General features: G+C 37.8%; 1 protein-coding gene and 2 non-coding genes across 4 annotated transcripts in view; all 3 read left to right on the forward strand.

The window, feature by feature from the left end:
• Window positions 1-22,583, forward strand: part of WDR43 (WD repeat domain 43) — a 48,444-nt gene that overhangs the window by 23,575 nt on the left and 2,286 nt on the right. For both annotated transcript variants that reach the window (XM_064572045.1, XM_045884337.2), the window contains 11 exons: window positions 661-763; window positions 1,288-1,352; window positions 3,257-3,428; window positions 4,916-5,002; window positions 5,892-6,023; window positions 7,606-7,737; window positions 15,283-15,369; window positions 16,157-16,188; window positions 17,609-17,672; window positions 20,125-20,238; window positions 20,766-20,835. In XM_064572045.1, the coding sequence (XP_064428115.1) occupies window positions 661-763; window positions 1,288-1,352; window positions 3,257-3,428; window positions 4,916-5,002; window positions 5,892-6,023; window positions 7,606-7,737; window positions 15,283-15,369; window positions 16,157-16,188; window positions 17,609-17,672; window positions 20,125-20,238; window positions 20,766-20,835 (1,058 nt within the window). The remainder of the gene's footprint in view (window positions 1-660; window positions 764-1,287; window positions 1,353-3,256; window positions 3,429-4,915; window positions 5,003-5,891; window positions 6,024-7,605; window positions 7,738-15,282; window positions 15,370-16,156; window positions 16,189-17,608; window positions 17,673-20,124; window positions 20,239-20,765; window positions 20,836-22,583) is intronic.
• On the forward strand, window positions 5,478-5,557 carry LOC123852210 (small nucleolar RNA SNORD53/SNORD92). Its single transcript, XR_006792818.1, has one exon. It is a non-coding gene; the product is annotated as a small nucleolar RNA SNORD53/SNORD92 (small nucleolar RNA).
• LOC123852211 (small nucleolar RNA SNORD53/SNORD92) lies at window positions 6,315-6,390 on the forward strand. Its single transcript, XR_006792819.1, has one exon. It is a non-coding gene; the product is annotated as a small nucleolar RNA SNORD53/SNORD92 (small nucleolar RNA).

The following is a 22,583-nucleotide window of genomic DNA, read 5'->3' on the forward strand; positions in this document are numbered from 1 at the left end:
TTAATTCATGTCAGAACAGAGTTTACTTAGCACAAATATTTGTTTTCCATAAGGAATATCAGCTTTTTCCTCTTAGGTACACTAGACAGCACTTCAGCATTATACTTAGGGGACATTTTAAACAGTAAAATCAACAAAAAGCATAAAAGCAAAAAAAGTGGCACTACAAAGAATCTTTTTAGTATTCTAAATAATACTAATACTTATTAGTATATAGTATGAGAGCTGAAATAAGTCAGAACATATAGCCTTGTTTTTTTTTTAAGATTTTATTTATTTGAGAGAATGAGAGAGAGAGCACATGAGAGGGGGGAGGGTCAGAGGGAGAAGCAGACCCCCTGCTGAGCAAGGAACCCGATATGGGACTCGATCCCGGGACTCCAGGATCATGACCTGAGCCGAAGGCAGTCGCTTAACCAACTGAGCCACCCAGGCGCCCCATATAGCCTTGTTTAACATTGTTGGCAACTCTTAAATTTCACTGCTCTGAGCATAGCTGTTAAAGACCATAGAAGTTCCACAGATACTGAGATTAATCTGTAGTCCCCTTATTTAGCTTTCAGGATGCAAAAGCTATGGCGAATCTAATGCTGTGACTCCGCATAGGTGCTCATCTTTTTTTAAATTTCTTTTTATCTAATCATTGGTTTTGTTATCTAGGCAGGTCCGGTCAGAAAACAAAGAAAAGAATGCAGTGATGTCTTTTACAGTCACAGATGAACCTGTCTATATTGATTTGACTTTGTCAGAAAATAAGGAAGAGGTAAATGGCTTGATTTTTGAGAATTTGTTTTTGGATTTCACAAATTGTATTTTTAAAATGAGTGTTTTGATGATGTAATGATTTGGGAAGGAAGGGGACACGAGGGAGGGAGAACAAAATATAACAAAAATCTTAGGCTCTCCGGGATGAGCGTTCAGTCACTGTGATGCGCTTTCGAGGGGAGGGGTCAGCGTGCAGAGGCATTTGCAGCGATCCCAACCAACTGCTCTGCCGTGCGGGGCCTGCCAGGTCCCTTTTGTCAGTCTCTGCACTTGGTAGTAGTGACTTTGCTCCTCTAACTTGCAGGCTGCATTTTCCTTACTGTTCTCTTCTTCCCCTACACTTTTATTTCTAAGCTTCAACCACTCCAGTTGTCATTTTGATGACAGTAAGGATTTTTAAATGCAGGAGTTTTGCAACCTTGGTGTTCTCACTTTTTCTCTGGTTATTTCAAGGGCGGGAGGGGGGAGAATAGTTGGTTTGGTATTGACTCATTAGAGTAATCAGTTAAATTTTTCTCTTAGCCTGTCAAGTTAGCTGTTGTTTGCAGAGATGGTCAAGTTCATCTTTTTGAACACATATTAAATGGGTAAGAAATTTCTCATTTATTTTCTTTCCCTGATTTGTTACTCTTTTTTATTCCCACCTCAATATTCTTTGCATTATATTCCTTTCCAGTTAGATTATTTTGAAAGCATTATTCTTTATCCACATAACTACATACATTCCCAGTAAGAACTCAAGTTTTTGGAGTCATGGACCATTTTTTCATATTTGTGCTTAGTAAAGTAGTTTTACAATATATGCTTAGTAAATGTTGGCAGTTCTGATAATACATTTAAAAGAAAGGGGTTCAGTTGGAAAACTTTGCTTGTGAGCTTGGTAAAACCTTAATTTCTAATGGATCAGTGCAGCATGGCAATGCTAGTGTTTTGGTGAATAGAGGGGAGTATTGCTGTTGTGATGTGTAGTAGTCCTAGACCAAGGGTGACTAAATTATGATCTGTGGGTCAAATCAGTATGTGGTCCCCCAAAACTAAAATACTGTCTGCTCTTTATAGAAAAATTTGCCAATCTCTGCCATACTTATAAACATGGTCTAAGACTCAGTCATGTAAACTTTAAAATGGTTTCAACTTTTTGTCAGTTGGTATCCTTCCTTTTACAATCGTAGTGTAGCAACTTATTTAAATATAAAATAGTTATGAAAGCATAAAACATTATTTTAAAACATTTAGGAAGCATAGACAGTTGATTATAAAGCCTAATTCTCCCTCCATTGAGTTCTACTCCCTAGAGGTTACTGTTAACATTTTGTGTGTAACACTTGAGGCTTATTTACATAGTCATATGTGTATGTGGAATATGTAACTTGAGGGCCCAGAAGTAGTGGGCTGGAGTGAGGACTTGGTCCCCTCTCCTTGGTCAGTAGTAAGCCTTTGCTTTTATGCAGAAGACTGATGAGGTTTGACCTAAGTGTTAAGGCATTAAGCTTTAAGTCGTTCTGTCTGATGTGTTGACAATAGATTACAGAGGGGTCAGAGGCCAAAGCAGAGGCCAGAAGTCCTGGATAGGGATGGTTGTGGAGTCCAGATAACTAAGGGGAGTGAGTTGGAAAGATAGGGATAGTGGGGTGCACTTTTTAGTGATAAGATGTCTGTGGTGTGAGTGGCTGAGACACGGTAAAGGCCAGGGTTATTGGAGGTGGGAAGGGTTCGGACCTGGGAGGACAGTGTGTCAGAAAGATCATCAGCCTGTGTGGTGGATACGGAGACCACTTGAGACAGTGTTGGCCAGAATGACAGTGGAGCCACTAGAATCTTGAAGAAATAAGGAGGAGTGACCCAGAAATCATTGGATGGCAGCAGGAGAGGGAGGTAGCTGGTATTGGTGACAACATTTCCCAAGGTTACAGAGATGAAAGAGGGAGAGACACTTGTCTTGAAATGTTCGTGAAGAACAAAGAGCACACTTAAATGATGTCCAAGGCTTCTGACACAAAGAGTGTGGAGAGAAAACAGCTACAACTTGGGAGATCTGCCCTGATGAGCCAGTGTAGAGCAAGAAGGTGAAGAAAACCCTTAGAGGAGAAATTGAGGATGGGATTCTGTTGATTACATTTTGCTAATAATTCTGCTCCTGGAACTGTGTTGCAGAGATCATAGTGAGGCTTTTGGGGGTTGGAAACAATTGGGGATAGCGCTGATTGGAACAGATGTAGAGAGTCATCTGGGGTTGAAGCTCAAGGCAGCAAGAGAGCACTTGGAGCGTGGGCCTCTTGTGGGGCTTGACAGTGGGATAGAAGGGCACATGGTCTCCAGGCAGATTTTGATGGTGAGGTCTTGCTAGATAAGGTCTTGACGGCAGCCCTGGTCACTGTGGACGTAGTGTGGAGGCCATAGGAGGGTTACATTTCCTGACTCGAGGCCAAGTTTCAAGCATTCCTATGAGATGTTACTTGGAATTTTCTAATTAATTTTTTTTCACTTCTAGATACTGCAAAAAGCCTTTGACTTCAAACTGCACAATTCAGATAGCGACACCTGGGAAAGGCAAGAAATCAACACCAAAACCCATCCCTATTCTAGCAGCTGGTTTTTGCTCAGACAAAATGTCATTGTTGCTTGTATATGGCAATTGGTTTCAGCCCATCATTGAGCGAGTGGTACGTAGATGCTACTCTGGAGTAGAACAATACATCATCAACAAGGCCATGGAAAAAAATGATTTCGAAATGACTCATTGGTCTGCTTATTGGAATACTTAAAAAGAAGTCATGTATTTTCCCTTAACCGAAGGACCTTTCACTCGGTGGTTTATTTTAGTTTGTGAGAGCTATGTATTTAATTTTACTTAACCCAGCATATTCAAAATATTTTAATCCTTGGTATGAAAAATTATTTGAGATATTTTATTCCCCTCCTTTATTTGGTATTATGTCTTTGATATTTGATTATATTTTCACTTATAAGCACATCTCAGTTTGGAATAGCCACATTTCAAGTGCTCAGTAGCCCCACATCCCTAGTGGCTAATGTTCTGGTCAGCACATGTATGAGTGAATTTTACCCAATTACTCAAAAGCTGAATCTTAATAAAAGAGCCCTTAGTAACATTATCCATTGAATTTTCTCAGTAGAAATGTAATGGGTGGTTCAGTCACTTAACTTTTTTGATGGCAGAAGTTTCTTTGGAGACTTTTGGAGAGTTATAAGCATGTCCAATAGGTGATTTCTTCAGCTTGTATTAATACTGCTTTTATTCAGTAAGGCCCTCTGGGAGATGATGAGTGGAATATTACATGCCCAGGCAAACTCCTGTTGAGTTTATTTTAATTTAAACTCACATTTAATTAAAACTTAAGTTTAAGCTCTTGTTGAGTTTATTAAACTCTTTGCTTTTTCTAAAAATTGAACACATGGATATGGTTTAATAAAAAAAGGAGAAAGGCGTTAAGCTGTAAACCTAAGTCTTCTTGCCATAAGTGGACGACCCCCCACCCCCAACCCTCCTCTGCCCATAAAGCCATTGTTTCCTGCTTGTTTTATATCCTTCCGGATATTGATTCATTATATGTTATAGAGAATTACATATAACCTTAAAGCCTTATGGTTATGGGTAACATGTACTTTGCTACATCTGATTGTCCCCCCTATTTAGTACCACATCAGGGTGTAGAGGTCCACCCAAGAGCATTATTGTTCATCAGCAGTGCTGTCTTTGACTTGCTTGTGGAAAGTAGAGCAGTAGGAAGTTTTAGGGTAGGACCATTCTTTTTTAGCCTAGACTGTTCTATTTACAAGGGTGACAAACTAGAATGTTTTCTTTAAAATGTGTTACATTTAAAAAGCCTGTTGATCTCTTAAAGTTATACATGTGAAAAATTTGAGCAGTTCATAACTGAAGAAAGTACACATTATGCTTAATATCTTCAGAGTTGACCCACTTTTCTCTGCTGCCATCAGTCTGAATGGTGATAAGTCTGAGTGGCTCAGTTTTGTGGGGAAGCTTTCTGTACTTTTTTGTATTTTTATAAAAATGCACAAGTAGGAATTTGCTTTTCATGTTATTCTTATTCCCAATTGCTTTGTTTGACACTCTTTCTCCCCCCGCCCCCGTCACACTCCCTCCCCTTTAAAATTATATTCCCAGGCTTTAAATTCCAAAGAACCTCATGTGTGTTTGGTAAGAGATATTTCAAACTGCTGGGCGCCCAAAGTAGAAACGGCTATAACAAAGGTGAGTGCATTTCATATTAGAAGTTGAGAAAAAAGAGATTTGGGTAAATCTAATTGTAATATATTATTATGTTTAGACTCTTTAATATCCTCTTTATGATCTGGTCTAACAAATTTGTGGGATTAGGTTTCAGGTAACGAGATTATAAAAGCACTTTTGTTTCTGTGCTCTTCGTTTGTTGAATGCATGAGTGAACAGACAACTAGAAGTTGAAGACTTGGGAGTTAGCCCCTTCCCCCATGTATGATCATTAAATATCACATTTATCAATAAATTATTTTACTGATGTCAGTATTTAAAGGAGCATAACTTTGAGGAATCCTATATTTAAGGGTGGAATAAAGCTTAAAATTATGGGTCTGGAATTGAACATTGTATAAGATGATCATCTTGATGCTTTATTTTGAATTTAACATGGCATCTACATGTAGATCTCATATGTTTGGCAGTTTAATGAGTAAAGGAAAGCCAAGACATGCTATGATGACATCCATATATGGTTTCGCTTCTGGCTGAGTTCCAGAGATGACACCTTTCTCTTGGCTGTCTGAGCGTTTCTGGCAAAGCTGGATCCCTGGAGGTGGTCATAAAGTGTACCAACTTCACTCTAACATTTTTAAGTAATCGATAATCTGTAAATGTTCCTGGTTTTTACTCTTATGTGGTATTGAAAGCTTTAAAACTATGAACTTTCAGATTATAATTTAAAAACTTACTTGCCAACATTCACTTAAAATTTATCTTTAATTCATGTCATATTAAGTTAGTTATATTAGATTTTCTAGTAGAAAAACCTTTTAGATGCTGTTAGTTTCCTCACTGGGGCTCAGTTTTGCCAGAACTAAGGCATCATTTCCTTTGTCACGTTCCCGCTATTCCTGTTCAATAGGTGAGAACACCGGTGATGAATTCTGAAGCAAAAGTTCTGGTGCCAGGGGTACCTGGTCATCATGCAGCTATCAAGCCTGCTCCTCCACAAACTGAGGAAGCAGAGAGCAAGAGGAAATTGGGGGAAAATGAGGTAATACACTCACAATTTTTGAGTTTGAAATTTAAGATTACTTGTGAGACTCTAAAGAATACATTGGGATAGAGCCAAACTTGGAACTTCAGGAACTTACTGAAATTGCTGCTGTTAACCTCTCCCTTGTCCCCAGCAGCATAGGATCCGAAATTCCAGACTGTAGTCTGTGAGACATTTACTTGGCCACTGTTAATGGAGAAGACAGACTTGCACTAACCATAGAGCGTGCTGTTTTGGCCATTGTTAGTGGTCAGCTGGATCACGTAATTGAATACATTAAGCCAGGACTTGCTGTGATGATTTCCACTGGGTTTCGCTTGTTGCTGACTATCAGTGATGCCTCTTCTCTTGGCTGTCTGAGCAATCCTGGCTAGTTTAGTGATAGTTGGTTTTTAGAAGTGGTCATTATAACCTCTTAAAGTACTTAGAAATTTGATTTTTTTCTCAACTCCGTAGACCTTCCTGTGGTTACTGTACTACTCTCTGCAGCCCTTCTTCATGTGTGTCACCGTAAATGATCTAGAGCTCTAACTTTTATCTTTAGAGAAAAGATGTCATGTTTCTTTATCTGATTTTAAATGTATTGGGTGGGGGGGTTGGGGCTAAAAAGCTATTCATAAAAATTATTTCTCAAAAACATGGTATCTGTATTTAAAAATAATGTGCCAACTTTCTTTATCTTGGCCTAGATCCATTTCTTTAATTTCCTCCTGCCGTTTTTGTTTTTGATAAGTTAAGATAACCCAAATAGGAGGCTTTGCCAAAGCCTATCTGCTTTGGTAGTTGTAGAACATTTGTGTTTTGATTTAGTTACTAAGAGGCTGGCAGAACATGGTTGTCTTGTTTTAATAAGAGATCAGTTCTCTACAATTGAGGGTTTGTTTTTTTTTAAATATTTATTAGAGAGAGAGTGCGTGCTTGCATGAGCGCATGGGGAGGCGGGAGGGCGCGGTGCAGAGAGAGGGAGAGTCTTAAGCAGACTGTGCTGAGTGCAGTGTCTGATGCCGGGCTCAGTCTCAATACCCTGAGATCACAACCTGAGCTGCAACCAAACGTCTGATGCTTAACGGACTGCGCCACCCTGGCGCCCCTAGAATTGAGTTTTTGTGTAGCAAATTGAATCATGTTTATTTATGCTTAAATTTTAGATATTTGTGAAGGAAACTTAGTTGTAGTAGAGCATCTTCTAGAAAATAAATCACCATTTGGAACTAATAAAGACAAAAATAGGAAGGCATTTTATAAATTGTTTTGACAAAATAGCTGTCTTTATTTTTAATTTTTTTTTATAATACTTGTTTCCTTTTTGCAGATCTGAGGCTGATGACAAAGCTTCTTCCATAATAGGTCTTTTCTTCTGTTTTAGTAATAGATGCCAGGTGCTTGCCTTTTTTGAAACTTATATAGATGTGTTTATGAATTACATTTTTAAATCATGATTTGTTGGGCAGTTTTTTTTTCACTGGGATCTGGAAACTTTGATTGGGAATCATCAATCTGGGAACCACCCAGTCACCCCTTGACCAAACTACTTTAAGCCTTGTCTGGTTTAACATTAATGATCATTTCTGTTCTGCAGATTAGCATTGAAGAGCGCCTGGGAGCACTGGATATAGATACAAAGAAAGAAAAGGATGACCTTCCACAGACAAATAGCTTTCCAGTTCTTCTCACACAGGGTTTAGAAAGTAATGATTTTGAAATGCTAAATGTAAGTATTCTGGCAGTTTTTAAAATGAATTAACACAGTTAATTTTTCTTAGAAAGTGATTGACATAGCACACTCAGTGATAGTCATGTGATGTAGCCCCTTTGAATTTAATATTTTGTGAGTCTAGTCAAACATTTATCACTTGGTGGCACTATACAGACAGTCACCAACCTACAAAGGCATTGTATTAAATTACTTTGAACCTGGAATGCATTTTCTCATAGAAATACTGTTTTGAATTGTTATTAGGTCTTAGGCTTTAGTTCACAAAAGCCTTTATAAACATAGTGTAGCTGAACTATAATACTCAGCATTCTAGATCACAATTTATATTTTTTTCTGTAGGAAAATGCGTTCCTGAGTTTTTACTCTGGATTCCAGAAACTTATGTCCCCCTGGCCGTGAGAGGGGGCGGTGAGGTGGAACCTTGGCAATGGGTAGGAGGTTTGGGGGAAAAATTCAGGAGGGTTGGGGGTTATGTTGTGAAGTATTTTGAGGTAAAAATACTAGAAATTTGTATAAGGGAGGCATTTATTATTTCTGTGTTTGTAAGTTGGTGACTGCTTGTATGAAGTTACTTAATTAGGTCTTCTTAGATTTCAGAATTTAATATTGGTCTGTAGAAAAAAATTAAGTGTAAAAATTGGATTTAAGTTACGTCTGATTAGATTAAAGCAGTTTACATTTTCTTAAGTGCATTTATTTTTAGTGATTCAATGATATATGGTGCCACTTAGTATTGATGTGACTTTATTCATATGTTAACTTTATTTGGGTAACCTATGAATAGTGTCTTTCTGATTTATATTTTGATCTAAAGGGAAATATCATTTTTGTCTAAGGTGATTTTGCAAAATGAGAGGAGAAACCAGCACATCCTAAAATTACTTTTAACATTAGTTGTAAAATAGTTTGTGAATGTATGTAATTTGGGAGGTGGTTTTTATTTATTTATTTATTTATTTTAAAGATTTTATTTGACAGAGAGAGACACAGTGAGAGGGAACATAGCAGGGGGAGTGAGAGAGGGAGAAGCAGGCTTCCCGCCGAGCAGGGAGCCCGATGCGGGGCTCGATCCCAGGACCTGGAATCATGACCTGAGCCGAAGGCAGACGCCTAACGACTGAGCCACCCAGGCGCCCCCGGGAGGTGGTTTTTAGTTAACATGGCATAGAAACCTAGGTGAAAAATAAGCTATAGAAAACAATAGACAATGTTTTTAAAATGTAATATAACTTATTTGCCATTATTATCTCCTTAACTGTCCATTTTAACCTTTCTCAGTACAACTAAATCAACTACCTTTTTTTTTTTTTTTTTAAAGAAACATTTCAAAACCTTTAAAATTATTACAGTGGCCCCCCATGAACTCATCACTCAGTTTCAGGAATTACCTACACTAGCCAGATCTATCTGTCCTTGTGTCATCTGTCTGCCCACATGCCTCCCTGGGTTATAGTGAAGCATAGAGACATCATTTTATTCTTAAATACATCCCTCTTCAACCCTGACAATAACAACTCCTTTTGAAAACAACCACAATCCATTATCACACCTAAAAAAAGTAAAGAGTAATTCCTCAGAATCATCAAATACCTGTTACCATGTTTACATTTCCCTGATTGTTTCATAAACTTAAGTTTTTATGTTTGCTTTCTTCAAAATAGAATCCCCATAAAGTCCACACAGTACTGGGGAGAGATGTATCTTCTGTCTCTCACAGTTAATGTTTTGGAGAAGCTAAGTTATTTGCCCTATAGAGATTCTCACATTCTGGATTTTGCCTCCCGCAAAACTCCCATTTTGTTGGGTCATTTAATCTAAAAATGGTATCATTTAACATGGTCCTCTAACATATTTCCTATACACTGGTAATTGGATCTAGAAGCTTCAGGTTAAAATCTTTTGGCACTTCAAAGGTGACAGTGTGTTCTTTTATCAGGTGTCACAGAGTTGTTGGAAAAACAAATGAAATGATCCTTATGGAAGCACTTCTTAAATTGTAAAGGATTGTACACATAAGACTTTTTTGTTATTAAGGCTCTTTAGGTGATACATTTATTTCAGTAGAAGTAATTGGAAACTAGAATCCTGGAAAATTGTATGCTGGAAAAGACCTGTAAAAGTTATAGTGAAGGGCTTAAAATAACCTAAAAAAGAGAAAAAGTGTGGAGATTTCCCCATAGTATATATATATATATATATATTTTAAAGATTTATTTATTTATTTGAGAGAGAGAGAATGAGAGAGAGAGCATGAGAGGGGTGAGGGTCAGAGGGAGCAGACTCCCTGCTGAGCAGGGAGCCCGATGCGGGACTCGATCCAGGGACTCCAGGATCATGACCTGAGCCGAAGGCAGTCGCTTAACCACTGAGCCACCCAGGCGCCCCTTTCCCATAGTATATTACTTGGGAGATGATGCACTCACATTCTGTACTCTCTTACAAAAAAAAAAAGAGACAAGTAAAAAAATTTTTTTTCTCCTAAAAATAGTCTTCCCCATTCCCAAAAATTACCTTATGAGGATACATGAAATATAGTAGGAGGACAATAAGAAAGAAGGAAGGAAGGAAGCAGTGTCAGAGATACATCATACGACTAGAAGTGAGGATAAGAATCCCTACCATAGAAAACTTGACATTAAATTTGTGGCTTTAGGAAGGTGGAAATTTGACTTTAGAGAAAACAGCTTACGAGAGAAGAGAAGAGAAGCCTAGTCATGTATGTAATTCATGGCACCCACAGAAGACGGATATTTTTAAGATTTTTAAATATTTATTTAAATAATTTTTGTATGTGCCATTGACAGTAGTACCCAAAAGTTAGGATAAATTTATAAAAGATGTCTCTCCCTCTATATCGAAAATTACCAAAATTGAGAGAAATTAACAAAGATCTTAGTATAAAGTGATGTAAACCAGCTTTATGGATTGAAAGATTCAATACTGTTAAAATGAGGAATTCCCCCCGTATTTATCTGTGTATTTGGCACATTCCCAATTAAATTTCAGTAGTATCTCCAGGTAAAATTGGAGGACTTAGCCTACTCAATTTCAAGGTAAAGTTATAGTAATCAAAGTAGTTTGATATTAGTGAAAAATAAATATAGATTAAGGAATCAAAATAGAGAGTCCAGTAATAGATCACACACAATTGGTTTTTAGTAAAGGTACTTAGTTGAGTTAATGGAGAAAGTAAAATCTTTCCAGCAGTTGGTCGTGAACCAACCGCATATCCATATGGAAAAAAATGCATCTCAACTCTTACTTCACAAAAGTTGACCCAAAGTAGATATATGTAAAACCCAAACCTACAAAACTTCTAGAAGAAAACAGGATAAAGTCTATGCAAACGTTAGCAGATGAAATCTTCTTAGATGGCATCACAAAAAGCATTACACACTACAGGAAAAAAGTGGTCATTTGGACTTAATGAAAGTTGAAATCTTTTCTTTCTGAAATGACAGGGTTTGTGACTTCTGAGTGATTATTACAGTGTTGGTTCCTCTTCCAGGTTGGGAGGTGATAACCACCATCCCAGGAATTCTCAATACATTTTTATTACTTAAAAAAAAAAGAGAAAGAAATGACACTGTTAAGAGAGTGGAAAGGCAAGCTGCAGGGGGTAGAATATTTGCAATTCCTACATCAGACAAAGGATTCGTATCCAGAAAATATAAAAAAACTCTTACGAATGAAACTCAGAAAGCAGTTGGTAAAGGTGGGAACAGATATATCACAAAAGAATTCAGACGGCCAATAAGTGCATGTAAGGGTATTATACATCATTGATCATCACAAATGCAAATTAAAATGACAGTGAGCTAACACTACATACCCATTATGGATTGATTAAAATTTAAAAGACAGTTCCATCTGTTGGTGAGAATGGGGTGCAGTTAGAATCTCGTATCTTGCTGGTGGGAATATGAAATGGTACAATGGAAAACAATTTGGCAATTTCTTAAAAGTTAAGGATTCATCTACTTGAAGACCCAGCCATTCTACTGCTAGGTATTTACCTGGAGAGTCAAAAACATGTTCATAAAAAGACCAGTACATGAATGGTCATAGCAACTTTATTTTTTAAGATTTTATTTATTTATTTGAGAGAGAGAGAATGAGAGAGAGCACATGAGAGGGGGGAGGGTCAGAGGGAGAAGCAGACTCCCTGCTGAGCAGGGAGCCCGATGCGGGACTCGATCCAGGGACTCCAGGATCATGACCTGAGCCGAAGGCAATCGCTTAACCAACTGAGCCACCCAGGCGCCCGCAACTTTATTTTTTTAATAGCTGGACCCTGGAGAGAACCCATATGTCCCTCATCATATGAATGGATAAACAAATTCTTTATCTAGCAGTATAAGGAGTATATTATTGATACATCAACAACATGGCTGAATCTCAAACTTACGCTGTGAGAAAGAAGCCAAAGAGTACATGCTCTATATGATTCTACTTTCATAAAAATTCTAGGAAATGCAGACCAATATGTAGTTCATTGGTTGCCTGAGGATGGGGGTGGAGGGATAGAATGTTAAGGGACCCAAGGAGACTTGAGGGTGATGGAGTGTTTATCACAGTGTTTGTTTCATGGATAAATGTTTATGTCAAACTGATTAAATAGTATATTTTAAGTGTGCACTGTTTATTATGCTTCATTTATAGTGTAGTAGACTTGTAAAAGAAAAACCTTCAATATCTTCTTGCTAATTACAACTGTGGTTTATAGGGTTGTTTCTTTAAATATATTTTCAGTGGAAGTTAATGCTAACTTCTATATCCATTAACACTTCACTTTGTTTTGGGATAACTTACTTTTACTTATTTTAAATTTGAAAATTACCATAGAGCCTGTTGTTAATTGGCATAAGAATTACTTGAGAGCTTGTTAAAAAACTCTTCTGCCCTACAGTTTGATTTAAGTTCTAAATAGCTAGGCCATAGGTTCTCTCTCTCTTTTTTTTTTTTTTTAAGAGAGAGGGAGGGAAGATGGGGAGGGGCAGAGGGAAAGGGAGAGAGAGAGAACTTTCTTAAGGAGGCTCCCCATCAAGTGCGGAGCCAACGCTGGCCGGGCTCCATCTCACAACCCTGTGAGACCATGACCTGAGCCAAAATCCAGAGTTGGACCCTTAACCAACTCTACCCAAGTGCCCTAGGCCACACATACTCTTGTTTGCCTTTGACAGTTCTGGTTTATACCTCTTATCTCTGTATAATAATTAATAGTGACTTCTGTCGTCGTTACAAGTGTCCCAGTTTAGACAACAAATTATATGGTCACTTTACATTTAGAGCACCGGGGCATTTCAAACCCTCATTCCTAAGCTTGGTATAAATAATGTGCAACAGCAGGTTCAAGTTAGTATTCCTTGACCTGAGGAGCTACTGCCGTACTTGGCCAGTTAAGACAGTGGTTTGGTGGACATCCTGTGAAAATTGAGGACCTTAACAAGAGCATGTCTTAACTCAAACAGTAATTTGTAGACTAGTTCAGACAGATTGTTCCCTCTAACCTGTACATTGTTGGAACTTTGTGATAACTGATAGTTATAATAAATGTGATTTGAGGAATGTTTAGTATCATCACACACCTTCTGAATTACTGTGGAAGTTCTAATCAACATATTTTGCTTTGAATCTTATATTCTGATTATTTGAAAATATAAATTTAGGTTAATTTGGACTATTAAATAAGGACAGTCCACCCCTCACTTTTTCAGTGATAGTGTATAAAAAGTTTTCTTTTGCATGAGAAACTATGCAGTTATGCCCATGGTAGTTTTTATACAGTTCTTGATGGACTTTTTTAGAAGGGCTTGGTGTAAAGATACTTTTATAAGCAAATAAAATTCATAGGGCATTCTGAAAGGATACTGTTAAAATAGGTTGTAAACCAATTTTCTATATTTTCCCCTTTGGTACTTCTGCTCTTTATATCTTAAGCATGACCTTTATAGTACCAACCACCACCAAAACAGCATCCACCCGTCATCAGGGAAGTTCCTCTGGGAGTTAAGCCCTTTGGAAAGAATAAATATATAGAAGTATTCAAGAGGAAGGGGGGAATCAAGATTTTGAGACCTGAAAAGCCTTGTATTTTCCATCCTTTCCTATGGATGAAGCCTCTGGGATTTGGAGACACTGAAAGGCCTGCCAGGATTAGGACTAATCTCTCTCTCCTTTTCTGTACCCTGCGGTGGAGACTGGGTTTCTCCAGTTGATGTACCCTCCCAGGATTTTGACTCAGGCACTCATTATATATGATCTTTTGATTGGTTTAAAATTTTATCAAAAAGTGACAGTTTTAAAAGGTTTGTTGCTTAGTGTGGTTTTAGTGTGTATTGCTCCTTATGTGGATATATCTCTGATTTCATAAAATGATGGTTTGACAGCTTCTCTAAAGTGGCGTATGTCCATTTAAGTGAGTAGAGGTGTTCTGCTTTATATAAAAATTTGTTCATAAATTTTAGAATCTGTAGGTAAGAAACCCATACATCAAAGTAAATGTCCTAATTCCTGTGAAGATTATACTTCCTTGATAGCCAAAGACGTTAACATTCTCCAGTCAGTCCCTCCAACCTTCATTCACTAAAATTCGGTTGGTAGTTTATTGTTTGGTTTTTAAAATGGACACATGAAAAAATGCTCACCATCACTCAGCATCAGGGAAATACAAATTAAAACCACAATGAGATACCACCTCACACCTGTCAGAATGGCTAAAATTCAGTCAGGAGACAACAGATGTTGGCGAGGATGCGGAGAAAGGGGAGAACCCTCTTACACTGTTGGTGGGAATGCAAGCTGGTGCAGCCACTCTGGAAAACAGTATGGAGGTTCCTCAAAAAGTTAAAAATAGAACCATCCTATGACCCAGCAATTGCACTGCTAGGTATTTGTCTAGAGGATACAAACATAGTGATTTGAAGGGGCACCCCAATGTTTTTAGCAGCAATATCCACAATAGCCAAAGTATGAAAGAGTCCAAATGTCCATTGATACATGAATGGATAAAGAAGATGTGATACACACACACACACACACACACACACACACGGGACTATTACTCAACTGTTAAAAAGAATGAAATCTTGCCATTTGCAGTGACGTGGATGGAGCTAGAGGGTATTATGCTAAGTGAAATAAATCAGAGAAAGACAAATACCAAATGATTTTGTGAATACTTATGTGGAATTTAAGAAACAAAACTTAAGGGGGAGGGAAGGATAATAAAATAAGATAAAAACGGAGGCAAACCATAAGAGACTCTTAACTATAGGAAACAAATTGGGGTTTCTGGAGGGGAGGTGGGAAGGGGGATGAGGTAATCAGGTGATGGGCATTAAGGAGGGCACTTGATGGAATGAGCACTGGGTGTTACATGCAACTGCTGAATTGCTGAATTCTCCCCCTGAAACTAATACAGTATTATGTTGACTAAATTGATTTTAAAGAAAAAAGAAAATCATTTTTACTGTTTCTCCTGTAGTGTCCTTAGCTTCTGCATATGCTTATCTTCATGTTTCTTTTATTTTCTCACAGAAAGTACTTCAAACTAGGAATTTAAACCTAATTAAGAGGACTGTATTAAGGATGCCCCTGCATGCTGTTATTCCATTGTTGCAAGAGGTAACTGAGTATTTTTTTCATTTTAAGGTCCTAACACTGTGAGTTAACGAGAAAATCTAGTGTTTAGAGAAATGGAATTACAGTATGTAAGCAAGCAGGGTATTTAGAGTAGATAATAGATCTACTCAAACAAAATTTACCTAGTCCACATTTTTTAATGTATTTTTTTATTGAGATATAATTCACGTACCATAAAATACACTCTTATTTAATACGTATAATTAAGTATTTTTTCGTATATTCACAGGCTGTGCAGTTGTCACACCAAAAAAATAAATAAGTAAATAAATCATGTACCACTGAGCCATTCCCCATTTTCCCTTACCCCCAGTTTTTGGCAACCACAGATTATATTCTGTCCCTGGATTTGTCTCTTCTCAATTTTCATTCATATAAATTGTGGCCTAGATTTTTATCAGGTAATTACTCTTACTGTGGGAATGTGTTCCTAGATTATGTTATACTGGTTGAACATTGAGGAATTAGGAAATTTAGGAATCCTTTAGGAGTAGTGATTTCCTAAGTCTTTTTGGGGGATAGGGGCAGAGGGAGAGAGAGAGAATCTTAAGCAGGTTTCCCTACCCAGCGCAGAGCCCTAATTTGGGGCTTGATTTGACGACCCTGAGATTATGACCTGTGCTGAAATCAAGAGTTGGGTGCTTAACCACCTGAGCCCCCCCAGGTGCCCCCTTAATAGTCTTTTCTATATTTTCTTTGTATCGTGGGGATTGGTGCACATGGGCTGCCTCTGAAGTGTGGTTGCTAATACTGTTTTTCTCTCCCTCAGCTTACAAAGAGATTGCAGGGACATCCTAATAGGTAAGATATTTAGGTGACTTAAATTGCTTTGATTTTATCAATATTTTAGAGGTGATTCTTAAAAACAGCAGTTTTTGACAGCATGAAATTACATAGTCAGCAGCTCCACACTCTAAGTGGTAAGACTGTGTCTGTAAGGGTCAGATACTGCTCTTCCCACTTACTGTAAGTTGAGTGACTCTTATTACTAAGATTTTAGTACAGTTTTTTCCTTTCTTTTAGGAAACTCCTGCGTAGTTTTTCCAGCTTCATTATCAGGTCATGTAATGATTTAGTAACGATTTAGTCCTAATCAGATGTAAAATTGCCTTTTGTAGAACTCCCCCAACCTCTGGTAGTTGCTAAGGCACTGTAAGGAAGTATTTTGTAGGACTGAATTTTGTGGGTCTTTTTTGTTAATAATTTGATGATTAAAGTATTCAGATAGGGAGTTGGTATCGCAAAGCTGACAGTATAGTATTACCAGCGCTACAGTATATAGTTTTGGTTTTTTTTGAAAGATGTTATTTATTTGAGAGGATAGCGAGAGAGCATGAGCAGGGAGGGTGGTGTCAGGGAGAGGGAGAAGCAGACCACCTGCTGAGCAGGGAGCCCAGCGTGGGGGCGATCCCAGGACGCTGGGATCATGACCTGAGCCAAAGGCAGATGCTTAACCAACTGAGCCACCCAGGAGCCCCTGTAATTTGTCTTTTCTTAAAAAAAAGAAAAAAAAAATTAAAAGATTTTATTTATGCATTTGAGAGAGAGAGAGCACGAGTGGCGGGGAGGGGAAGAGGGAGAAGGAGAAGCAGGCTCCCCGTTGATCAAGGAGCCCAATGTGGGACTCGAACCCAGGACCCTGAGATCATGACCTGAGCCGAAGGCAGACGCTTAACCAACTGTGAGCCATCCAGGCGCCCCTTTTCTTTTAAGTTTTTTCCCCTGATAGACTCCATTTGTGTTTGGAGCTCACAAAGAAAAAATAATTTATTGATTAGGCCCAGCTTTTACACATTTTTGGTCTATATTTGCCTTTTAATGTGGCATAGAAATCTTATGCTGTTTGTACCTGATGATGAGTAGATGGTGGGTGTAAAAATGCGAAGTCAGTTGAGCCCAGTTTACTGCCTTGGGATCAGTTAATTACGAAGTAAAGCATGGGTTTTATTCTTGAATTGTTTTAGAGGAAGAGAGTTTTGTCCTGTTCAGTCCATGTTGTTCTCCTCTCCTTCCCAAGAGATAAGTCTGTTTCACAGATCTCAGACTCATGAAGGGATGAGAAGATCATCAAAGTCAGTGGTTTATTTAGTAGTGTTGTTTTTCACAGGGCACAATTTATAGATCTTTACTTGGCCTGAGTTTTTCTAATACTATAACTCCATTGTATTTAATTTTGAATTCGTGAATATTCGTTTACTTGGATTTTTCTTCTTTTTTTCAGTGCTGTTTTAATGGTTCAGTGGCTAAAATGTGTGTTAACGGTCCATGCATCTTACCTATCCACAGTAAGTCTTCAGCTATAGTTGCTGAATAGTTTGGCTTTGATAAGGATTATAAACTGATATGTTAATGAAATCATCCTCCCTCCACCTGCCCTTCAACCATCAGCTGCTGCTTTTAAAGATTTTATTTTACCCCAGGTGAATTGTAATAATGTCATCGTTGTTGCCTTTTGTAAATTGGCCTTTTCTTTGCCCTGGATTTTTAAAAGTAATATATATTCTATAGAGAACTTTGGAAATACAGAAAGGAGAAAAGTAACATACTGATAAATTAGCATTTAGATGTTTTTTTATGTATATATATAACCTGTTTAGCAAAATTATTTTTACAATGTTTGTATCTCTCCATTGTCTACCTTGTCCCAGGACAATAGAAGATAGCTTGTGGTAAAAATGAAGTTAAATATTTAATAGCTGTCATTTTGTGGGGCTGCTGTCAGGTCTTGGTTATCTATTACAAATGGAAGGGAGGAAACAAGTTTTAATCAATACCAGAAAACACAGTTTTATAATACACATATTTACATACATTTCATAATATGAATTGGGTTCTTTGCTTATTAAATCAGTTATATATATGTGTGTGTGTATATATATTTTTCAAGATTTTATTTATTTATTTGACAGAGCGCTAGCACAAGTAGGCAGTGTGGCAGGCAGAGGGAGAGGGAGAAGCAGGCTCTCTGCTGAGCAATGTGGGGCTAGATCCCAGGACCCTGGGATCATGGCCTGAGCTGAAGGCAGCTGCTTAACCGACCGAGCCATCTAGGCGCCCCAAATCAGTTATATTTTAAGTTTCTGGAAATAAAATTATACAGTTCACTTTTTTCTTTTTCTTTAATTTTAATATCTAGCACCTTATAATAGATTTTCTTAATAGGTTATAGTGGATAGTTGAAGAAAGTTCTTAATTGCTCTTCTTTCTTAACACAGTTTCACCCAACTCCGCCTGGTCACTGTCCCTTGTTTTGTCTCAGGCTTCTTTTGCCTTCAGTAGTTTGAAATAGGGAAAACAAGTGGATAACCTGCTTTGAAGCCAGGAGTTTGTTCTTTATGTGTCTGGGGAGAATTCTGCCAGGATGTTAGAATGGGGGGAGGTATAAGAACAGTGAGAATGGCTTTGGGGTTTCCCAGCTTGTGGAATCTTGGGATGAGTTGAGGGCAGTGGTGAGTGGAGTGGTGGAGTGGCGGGTGATGGGCACGGGAAGATTCCCACAAGCATCCGGACTTGGGGTGAACAGGACAGCACTTATTTTATAACCTCATTCATTTGCTTAGAAGTGAGTAGAGCCCTAGGAGTCCTTGTAGAGAAATCCCTTCTGGAGTCAAGGGTGAACTGCTGGAGTAGTAGTCTTGTGACGGTCACAGTCATGGCAAAACAGACCAGAGAAGCACGGTGTGGAGAGGGCTCCCTTGCCTACGGGAATTCTGTCCTCACAGAACAGTGCTTTTCCTTCCACCTTTCCTTCGCTTCCTCCTCCTTACCAGATGTCCTTATCTTCTCTAAGCTGAGGGACTGTGCTAGGCATGCAGCTTAAGGAGTGGGCAAGATACCCTGTTCTCCCTGTTCTGGAGCTTGTTGTGGGCATAGGGACAGATAAAAAAGAGATGATGGCCACTGGAATGTGATCACTTAAACTTTGTTTTATTCATTTTTGTGTCTGTTTGCTGTTTAAAGTTTAACATTTGAATGAAATTCTTATGCTAAATCATCAGTGAGAGGAGGGCAAGTAAAGGCTAATTAAAGGGCAAAGAGTGGGGTTCTTTTTTTTTGTTCCCCTGGAGGGACAGATTTCATGCTTTAATTCCTTAAGCATGGTTCAGAGGATTCTTTAACAGGGAGTATGTTTGAAATACTGTAAGGTCAGCTTTGTACTCTATCGCTCTGTTGTGCTGTCTCTGGAAGCTGTGAAAAGCTTCCTTTAGCTTGCTTATGGTATAGGTAGATAATGTGATATAATCAGAGAGTAAGTTTCAGAGGAAAGCCCTCTTTAGCCTGGAGATACGTGGTGGGGCTATTTTTTATTTAATGTTTCAGTTATATTGACCTCTCTATTTTATTTTTAAATTTTTTAAATTATTTTTTAATTTATTTTTTTAGTAGGCTCCACACTCAGCGTGGAGCCCATCTTGGGCCTTGAACTCCCCACCCTGAGATCAAGACATGACCTGAGATCAAGAGTCAGACACTTAACCGACTGAGCCACCCAGGCATCCCCCTGTATTATTATTTTAAAAAACACACTATTTTTTGCCATTAGGACATTAAAGGCCGGCCTGTGAAAATTTGCGATGTTGCTAGGCTGTGTTCCAAGCAGCCACTGCCACAGGAGGTGTAAGCAGATGCTTATGGTGCAGTGGCTGAATACTTGGGTGTTTCTGAGCATGATTTGTATGTTTGTTATCTATACTTTGTCATGATAGTATGAATATGATAATCTTTTTTCCCCCCTAGTTGCCTGATCTGGTACCCCAGCTGGGAACACTATACCAGTTAATGGAAAGCAGAGTAAAAACTTTTCAGAAACTCTCCCACCTTCATGGAAAGCTTATTCTTCTAATCACTCAAGTGAGTAAATCAGATTGTTTTGTGCTAAACTTTAGATGTGATAGGAATAGAGAGGAAAAGGATCGTTTACCTGAACATCTAAAGCCCCATGTTTCAGCAAGAAATTGATAAATCAGGATCCAGTCTTTAACTTTGGAAATGTTATGTATTTGACAGTTGGTAAACTTACTTGTGCCGGATTCAGCTTTTCCTCAAAGGTTCTCACTGTCCTATGTCAGTTGTTAATATAGTTAGGATGGTTGTGCTACTATGAACAGCAAGTTACAGGGTATTTATATACAGTTACAGTTTTGGCACAGAAGCGAGTTCTGATCACCTTAAAAGGTATTCAACTTTTACAGAGTAATTCTTTATTCTTATATTTAACAAGTTTGTTTTTTGCCCTGTATTGATCTGCATTTATTAAGGTCATCCATCATACTGGTTGAGGGCAAGTTTACTGTTGGGGAAGGTGGGGTGTGGTGGTGACTGCTATGCTTGCGATAACCTTGTACTCTACTTCATAATAGTACTTGATTATCTTTCAGGTTACAGCGTCAGAAAAAACAAAGGGAATGACTTGTCCTGCACAAAAGGCAAAATTGGTGTATGAGGAAGGTAAGGCTTGAGGGTACTATAGATCTAGAATTGGAACATTTGTTTTTTAACATTGAGTTCTGTTACTTGTTTTGTAGAACATGACTGTGAGTAAGATCATACTATGGCACACCAGATTTTCTAATAAAATGGGCAAGCCTGTGGCAAAAATACCATCCAATAAGAAAAGAAAAGGTGCAAATACTGTATAGTAAAACGAGAAAGGGACTGGGTATGGAAGATAAATTTAAGTGTAGGAGAACACTATGAACAAACTTACGCCAGCACATTAAAACCCTAGATGATAAGAGGTAATTTCTTAGGAAACATTAATGACAAAAGTGACTTAAAAATAGAAATAGAGACCTTGACTAAGCCAGTGGCCTTGAATTGATTTAATCAAAACTTTTGCTCAAAGATGCCAGGCACAGAGTTTTTATAGGTGAATTTTATGAATCTTTGCAAGGAACAAGTCCTTTTTGTCATATATAACAATTCAGGCATTTTGTGAGTCAAAACCAGGTAAGGAGAGTTAAAACATTTTAGAATGGCTTTAAATATCTTGAGTAGCAAATTGATTACAGAAGTACTTAAGATAATATGTCATTACCAAGTAGAATTTAAAGATTGTAAGGCGATTTAGCATCAAGAGATCTATTTAATGTAGTTACCACATTAACAGATTAACAGGGAACAATATATATTAATGATGGAGAAAAAGAATTCAGTAAAATTCAGTCTTCATCTCAGTGATAATCTGAGCAATCTACGAATTTAAAGGAATTTCCCTAATCTCTGTCAGACAAAGTTGAGAAGCATTCCCATAAAGTCAGAAACTAGACAATAATGTACCTTTTATTTCTTCTGGATATCTTGCCTAGTATTGTATGAAAGAAGTGAATTCTAGAGCATTGGACTTGGCTGGCAGTTGTTATCCTTCTCAACTTAGGAAATGCAGCAGAATTTACAGTTACACCATCATTAATGAGATAGGGAAGTAAGCAAGTTTATTGGACACCCAAGATCAGCAGAAAGGAATCAATTGCATGATTGTCTCAGCAATGTATTGTATGTCTATTAATGTATTTCCCAGTCAGAAAATGTATTAGGAAAAAAGTTGCATTCACAGCAGCAGTCAAAATTATGAAGTACCTAGATAATAAAACCTTTATAGAGAAAATAATAAAACATAGCTGAAGGACATAAAAGCATACCTGAATTAATTACTTAGACTTTTTTTTTTTTCCAGTTTTACTGAGATACAGTTACATATAACATTTTTTTAGGTGTACAACATAATGATTTGATAATCTATGTATATATTGTGAAATGATCACCATTGTATGTTTAATTTACATCTATCACCACATATAGTTGGAGTTTTTATTTTCTTATGCTGAGAACTTTTTACTCTCAACAGCTTTCAGATACACAGTACGATATTAAGTGTGGTCACCATGCTGTACGTTATATTCCCAGGACTGACTTCTCTTATAATTGGGAGTTTGGACCTTTTGATTTTCACTCATTCCCCCCATCCTCCACACCTTTGGCAGCCACCAGTCTTTCTCTGTGTCTATTGGTTTGGTGTTTTAGATTGCACATCTAAGTAAGATCATACAGTATTTACCGTTCTCTGTCAGACTTACTGCACCTGGTACAGTGCCCTCCAGGCCCATCCATTTGTCACAAATGGGAGGGTTTCCTTTTTTTTAATAGCTAAATGGAATTTAATGGCTGAATGTATATCACATTTTCTTTAACCATCC

Source organism: Mirounga angustirostris, unplaced genomic scaffold (genome assembly GCF_029215605.1).
Source record: "Mirounga angustirostris isolate CCGP_5_RB_7025 unplaced genomic scaffold, mMirAng1.0.hap1 SCAF_10, whole genome shotgun sequence".
NCBI lineage: Eukaryota > Metazoa > Chordata > Mammalia > Carnivora > Phocidae > Mirounga > Mirounga angustirostris.